The sequence below is a fragment of the Camelina sativa genome, chromosome 3, assembly GCF_000633955.1.
Source record: "Camelina sativa cultivar DH55 chromosome 3, Cs, whole genome shotgun sequence".
NCBI lineage: Eukaryota > Viridiplantae > Streptophyta > Magnoliopsida > Brassicales > Brassicaceae > Camelina > Camelina sativa.
Window position 1 is genome coordinate 2636959 of NC_025687.1, and position 6610 is coordinate 2643568.

Below are 6610 nucleotides of genomic sequence, written 5' to 3' on the forward strand. Positions count from 1 at the left end.
GGGTTGTAATTTCATGGATCTTGCTTTCTAGATGATAGGAATGTGTCATTCATTCTATTTTGTTATTTTGCCCCCTCCCCTGTAATTGTTTTTTGTTTGGTTCTTAACTCAGTGATAGAAGATGATTAGTGACTATGGTTGATTGATTTTGATATCTGGGTATTGCTCAAGCTCTCGATTTGGTTTGATGAGTATTTAAATTACCAAAAAATTTGATTTTTTTTTTTTTTTGGGTACTTCTGTGCGTAGATCTTGTTCGTGGAGATTGACCTTAGTGCATTCTGGTGTTTCTCTTGATGCAGATTTGTTGAACTAGTGTTTTAATTTGTGGATTCTTTTGGGGATTTGGAGACAAGCAAAGATGATTTCTAGGTCGTACACAAATTTATTAGACTTGGCATCAGGGAATTTCCCTGTCATGGGAAGGGAGCGTAGGCGGCTTCCTAGAGTAATGACAGTTCCTGGTAATGTGTCTGAGTTCGATGAAGATCAAGCATATAGTGTCTCTTCCGATAACCCTTCCTCTGTTTCCTCTGATCGAATGATCATTGTTGCTAACCGCCTTCCCTTGAAGGCCGAGAAACGGAATGGGAGCTGGAGTTTCAGTTGGGATCAAGATTCTTTGTATCTGCAGCTTAAGGATGGTTTGCCTGAGGATATGGAGATATTGTATGTTGGATCTTTGAGCGTTGATGTTGATTCACAAGAACAAGACGATGTGGCGCAGATACTCTTGGACAAATTCAAATGTGTTCCGACGTTTTTCCCACCTGATTTGCAATCGAAATTTTACGACGGTTTCTGCAAGAGGCAGCTGTGGCCACTCTTTCATTACATGCTTCCGTTTTCAGCTGATCATGGTGGAAGATTTGATAGGTCTCTTTGGGAAGCTTATGTGGCGACTAATAAGCTCTTCTTCCAGAAAGTTATTGAGGTTATAAATCCAGATGATGATTTTGTCTGGATTCATGACTACCATTTGATGGTCTTGCCGACGTTTCTGAGAAGACGGTTTAACAGGATAAGGATGGGATTTTTCCTTCACAGTCCCTTCCCCTCATCTGAGATATACCGCTCTCTGCCTGTTCGGGAGGAGATACTTAAGGCGTTACTAAACAGTGACCTTATTGGCTTTCACACTTTTGATTATGCTCGTCACTTCCTTACTTGCTGCAGTCGGATGTTGGGTCTTGAGTACCAGTCTAAGAGAGGCTACATTGGCCTGGAGTATTACGGGAGGACTGTGGGAATCAAGATCATGCCAGTTGGGATCAACATGGGTCGGATTCAGTCGGTGATGAGATATTCAGAAGAGGAGGGTAAGGTGACGGAGCTCAGAAATCGTTTCCAAGGTAAGACTGTGTTGCTTGGTATTGATGACATGGATATTTTCAAGGGTATAAACCTGAAGCTTTTAGCAATGGAACAAATGCTGAGGCAGCACTCAAATTGGAGGGGAAGGGCGGTTCTGGTTCAAATTGTTAACCCCGCTAGGGGTAAAGGTGTCGATGTAGACGAAATACGCGGTGAAATCGAAGAAAGCTGCAGGAGGATCAATGGAGAGTTTGGGAAACCTGGATATCAGCCTATCATATATATTGATACTCCGGTTTCGATAAATGAAATAAACGCCTATTACCATATTGCTGAGTGCGTAGTCGTTACAGCTGTTAGAGATGGTATGAACCTTACTCCCTACGAATATATTGTTTGTAGACAGGGTTTACTTGGATCTGAATCAGATTTTAGTGGCCCAAAGAAGAGCATGTTGGTTGCATCAGAGTTTATTGGATGTTCTCCTTCGCTTAGTGGGGCTATACGCGTAAACCCATGGAACGTTGAAGCGACTGGAGAAGCCTTAAATGAGGCCCTTTCAATGAGTGATGCTGAGAAACAGCTGCGACATGAGAAACATTTCCGGTATGTTAGTACTCACGATGTAGCTTATTGGTCAAGAAGTTTCTTGCAAGACCTAGAGAGGATATGTGTGGACCATTTCAAGAAAAGGTGTTGGGGGATGGGGATTAGTTTTGGTTTCAGAGTTGTGGCACTCGATCCTAATTTTAGAAAGCTTTCAATACCGTGCATTGTGTCGGACTACAAAAGGGCGAAAAGCAGAGCTATACTGTTGGATTATGATGGCACTCTGATGCCTCAAAACTCCATCAATAAAGCTCCAAGCCAGGAAGTTCTTAACTTCTTGGATGCACTTTGCGAGGACAAGAAGAATTCAATTTTTATTGTCAGCGGAAGAGGGAGGGAAAGCNGGAAACCTGGATATCAGCCTATCATATATATTGATACTCCGGTTTCGATAAATGAAATAAATGCCTATTACCATATTGCTGAGTGTGTAGTCGTTACAGCTGTTAGAGATGGTATGAACCTTACTCCCTACGAATATATTGTTTGTAGACAGGGTTTACTTGGATCTGAATCAGATTTTAGTGGCCCAAAGAAGAGCATGTTGGTTGCATCAGAGTTTATTGGATGTTCTCCTTCGCTTAGTGGGGCTATACGCGTAAACCCATGGAACGTTGAAGCGACTGGAGAAGCCTTAAATGAGGCCCTTTCAATGAGTGATGCTGAGAAACAGCTGCGACATGAGAAACATTTCCGGTATGTTAGTACTCACGATGTAGCTTATTGGTCAAGAAGTTTCTTGCAAGACCTAGAGAGGATATGTGTGGACCATTTCAAGAAAAGGTGTTGGGGGATGGGGATTAGTTTTGGTTTCAGAGTTGTGGCACTCGATCCTAATTTTAGAAAGCTTTCAATACCGTGCATTGTGTCGGACTACAAAAGGGCGAAAAGCAGAGCTATACTGTTGGATTATGATGGCACTCTGATGCCTCAAAACTCCATCAATAAAGCTCCAAGCCAGGAAGTTCTTAACTTCTTGGATGCACTTTGCGAGGACAAGAAGAATTCAATTTTCATTGTCAGCGGAAGAGGGAGGGAAAGCTTAGGCAAGTGGTTCACGCCGTGCAAAAACATTGGAATTGCGGCGGAGCATGGATACTTCTTGAGGTGCTTTTCTTCTCTACTTGTTATTGCCACTTGTTTCAAGTTGTATAATTATTCTCCTTCATGGTTAGTAACATGCCTTGTATCTTTTCCTTAGGTGGTCAGGCAATGAAGAATGGGAAACATGTGGGCAGAACTCTGATTTTGGGTGGATGCAGATCGTGGAACCTGTAATGAAACAGTACACTGAATCTACCGATGGCTCTTCCATTGAAATCAAAGAGAGTGCTTTGGTTTGGCAATATCGGGATGCGGATCCAGGCTTTGGTTCGTTACAAGCAAAGGAAATGTTAGAGCATCTAGAGAGTGTTCTAGCTAATGAGCCAGTGGCAGTCAAAAGCGGTCACTACATTGTAGAAGTCAAGCCTCAGGTAATTTATTCTCTTCTACTTAATTCAAGGATTAGTGTTTTCAAAAAGATCTAATTCTTGGAGTTTGTGCTCTGTGTGAGTATAGGGAGTCAGCAAAGGATCCGTGTCAGAAAAGATATTTTCATCAATGGCTGAAAAAGGAAAACCGGTTGATTTTGTGCTATGTATTGGAGATGACCGATCTGATGAAGACATGTTTGAAGCGATTGGTAATGCGATGTCGAAAAGGTTACTGTGTGATAATGCTCTAGTCTTTGCATGCACAGTTGGGCAAAAGCCAAGCAAGGCTAAATACTACTTGGACGATACTACTGAAGTGACAAGCATGCTTGAATCTCTAGCTGAGGCATCAGAGGCTTCAAACTTCTCTATGCGTGAACTTGATGATGCCCTTTGATATGAAACCAGATCTTCTGCCAGGTTTTGCCCTCTATGATCTCAATTCCAGTTCTGTTTGCTCTGTTTCTGCAGCATCCTATGGTCTTGTTCTGATAAACACTATCAATGAATGATGTGCATAGATGGCTAAAGTGGTTACACAGGCAAAAAGACAAGGAAAAAAAGAGACTGGAGTTTGGTGGTCTGTTTGTTGTGTTTGTGATTGAAAGAAAGAAAAGAAGAAAAGGGTAGTGTTAGTGGTAAAAAAAAGGNGGTCACTACATTGTAGAAGTCAAGCCTCAGGTAATTTATTCTCTTCTACTTAATTCAAGGATTAGTGTTTTCAAAAAGATCTAATTCTTGGAGTTTGTGCTCTGTGTGAGTATAGGGAGTCAGCAAAGGATCCGTGTCAGAAAAGATATTTTCATCAATGGCTGAAAAAGGAAAACCGGTTGATTTTGTGCTATGTATTGGAGATGACCGATCTGATGAAGACATGTTTGAAGCGATTGGTAATGCGATGTCGAAAAGGTTACTGTGTGATAATGCTCTAGTCTTTGCATGCACAGTTGGGCAAAAGCCAAGCAAGGCTAAATACTACTTGGACGATACTACTGAAGTGACAAGCATGCTTGAATCTCTAGCTGAGGCATCAGAGGCTTCAAACTTCTCTATGCGTGAACTTGATGATGCCCTTTGATATGAAACCAGATCTTCTGCCAGGTTTTGCCCTCTATGATCTCAATTCCAGTTCTGTTTGCTCTGTTTCTGCAGCATCCTATGGTCTTGTTCTGATAAACACTATCAATGAATGATGTGCATAGATGGCTAAAGTGGTTACACAGGCAAAAAGACAAGGAAAAAAAGAGACTGGAGTTTGGTGGTCTGTTTGTTGTGTTTGTGATTGAAAGAAAGAAAAGAAGAAAAGGGTAGTGTTAGTGGTAAAAAAAAGGAAAAAAAAATGGTGATGTGAAGCTTTGTTCTTTTCAGAATGTTATTTGAAGAGCAATCAATCAATCAATCAAAGGAGGAGCAATAGTAGGTTTCAGGGCTGTGTTGCAGGATGTTGAAGTAACAACAAGCAAAAAGCTTTTTCCTGATCTTTTTCTTTCTTCTTTTCTTTTATTATTAATGATTATTATTTGTTATTGTAATTGGATGATCTTGAGGATATCAATTTGGGATTCGGCCTGTTTATTGGATCTTGAACAAAAACGAAACTGTGAAAACCAAAAATAGTATGTAAAGATAACGTTGCGTGTCCATTGTTGATTTTTTTTTTTTCATTTATTATTATTCGTTGTGCCTTTCTTTGTATATATTATAGTTATATACCGTAAGGCTGAAAGTGTCAAATGTCAGAACTAGGCTGGAATAAAAACGTTTCTACTTTTATTGTTGTGAAGGGCCAGCCCAGTACCAGTCATTAGATTGAGCCCAATGGGCCTTGCGTCTTTCTCGCTAAATGTGCGATTGCTTCGTGTTTCCCATTTCTTTTTTGTTGCATTGATGATGATGAGTAATAATAGTAATAATGCGCGACTGTGATGAGAAGGAGATCCAATGGAGGAGGAGAAGAAGCAGAAGAAGAAGAGTCTGGCTTCGATTCCTGATAATTACGTATCCATCCTTCAGCTTCAGGAACGTTGGCTGAAGGAGAAAGAGCGGAAACAGAGGAAGCAAAAAGACTCAGTAGAGAGAGGAGTGAAGGCGAAGCAGCAGCAGGTTGATCATGAACAACCAAGGAGACAAGAAGAATCTGCTGTGAAGCCCAAGGAGAAGGGTTTATGTGGAGTATCTCGTATGCATTCTGCTGTGGATCGTTGTAAAAAAGAATCAAAATGGGTTAAGAAAGAGGAACTTGAGGTCTCTGCAGCAATTGTGAGCAACAAGGACGAAGTTGGAGGAGATCCGAGGGAGAAAAAGAAGAGTGATCCGGTAAAAGAGGACACTAGGAGAGTTTTCACGTCCAAGGGAGAGCATGCTGCTAAGGAAGAAACTAAATTTCAGAAACGCTGGATCAAGAAGAGAGTGGAAGAGGAAGTCAAGGGACCTACGAGGTTGACTAGCGGACAAGGTTATTACCGAAACCAGAGACATGATTGGTCTATACCTACACGAGCTATGGTGTGGGTGAAGAAGGGTAACAACCACGGAGCTGCTGGTGAAAATGGCGTCTTAATTATCATGTAAAGGTTGGAACTTTGGATCATTTGCTTTCTAGGGTCTTTGACTTTTGAGTGATGATTAAATCGAAGCTTAATGAATAATGTGTCAAGACTCTTCATGTGTTGTTGGATTATTAGAACTTCTCCAGAAGCATTAGGTCGTCTAAAGTCTAGGGTTTGATTCCTATCTTGTGTTAACAAACTGTACTTGGTGATGTGTGCATAAATGTAAGCAATTTGAATCTCAGAGCTTGATCAGGCGATTAATTCTGAATAAGATTGGTTTTTGTTTTCAGTTTTGTGTCAAAGGCTCTTGCAGCTTATTACAGGACTAGTAATTTAAGCACGAGTCTATGACTATGCATCTGTGTTCCTGATTTTGACAAAGAGTTTCTTATATCATATTTATACAGTATGGGCAAGTGTCTCTAGATATACACAGAGATTGAGAGATTTAAAAGGTCTCTTACTCAGACAGACGCTGGTGTTGGTGTTGATGTTGATGTTGAGGAAGCAACTCGGTTTTCAGGTGGGATTTCTGTGAATTCAGATAGGATTGCTCGGAATTCATCACCCGACATTGTCTCTTTCTCAAGAAGTACTTCAACAATCTTGTCCATGGCTTCACGATTGTTTCTAATGTGGCTCAAAGCTATCTCATATGCT

General features: G+C 41.0%; 2 protein-coding genes and 1 long non-coding RNA gene across 4 annotated transcripts in view; all 3 read left to right on the forward strand.

The window, feature by feature from the left end:
* On the forward strand, positions 44–3953 carry LOC104764269 (probable alpha,alpha-trehalose-phosphate synthase [UDP-forming] 7). Of its 2 annotated transcripts, none has more exons than XM_010487770.2 (6): positions 44–159; positions 303–2007; positions 2707–3030; positions 3125–3398; positions 3484–3818; positions 3920–3953. In XM_010487770.2, the coding sequence occupies exons 2-5, from the start codon at positions 362–364 to the stop codon at positions 3793–3795; spliced, it is 2556 nt and encodes an 851-aa protein (XP_010486072.1). In that variant the 5' UTR covers positions 44–159; positions 303–361; the 3' UTR covers positions 3796–3818; positions 3920–3953. The 2 variants fall into 2 exon arrangements, with proteins under 2 accessions (XP_010486072.1, XP_019098860.1); XM_019243315.1 differs by having other exon boundaries at positions 49–159; positions 303–2255; positions 2955–3030.
* On the forward strand, positions 4309–6309 carry LOC104764279 (DNA ligase 1-like). The gene has a single exon (XM_010487779.2). It carries the CDS (start codon positions 5340–5342, stop codon positions 5967–5969), a length of 630 nt encoding a protein of 209 aa, XP_010486081.1. The 5' UTR covers positions 4309–5339; the 3' UTR covers positions 5970–6309.
* The window catches only part of LOC104764289, a 2196-nt gene continuing 1937 nt past the window's right edge, over positions 6352–6610 (forward strand). The window contains exon 1 of the long non-coding RNA XR_763744.1: positions 6352–6473. This is a non-coding gene — a long non-coding RNA (uncharacterized LOC104764289). The remainder of the gene's footprint in view (positions 6474–6610) is intronic.

Coding starts and splice junctions, on each gene's coding strand:
- LOC104764269 (XM_010487770.2), top strand. CDS start 362: ATGATTTCTAGGTCGTACACAAATTTATTAGACTTGGCATCAGGGAAT. Junction 2,008..2,706: donor GTGGACCATTTCAAGAAAAG/GTGTTGGGGGAT, acceptor TTTCAAGAAAAG/GTGTTGGGGGATGGGGATTA. Junction 3,031..3,124: donor GAGCATGGATACTTCTTGAG/GTGCTTTTCTTC, acceptor TCTTTTCCTTAG/GTGGTCAGGCAATGAAGAAT.
- LOC104764279 (XM_010487779.2), top strand. CDS start 5,340: ATGGAGGAGGAGAAGAAGCAGAAGAAGAAGAGTCTGGCTTCGATTCCT.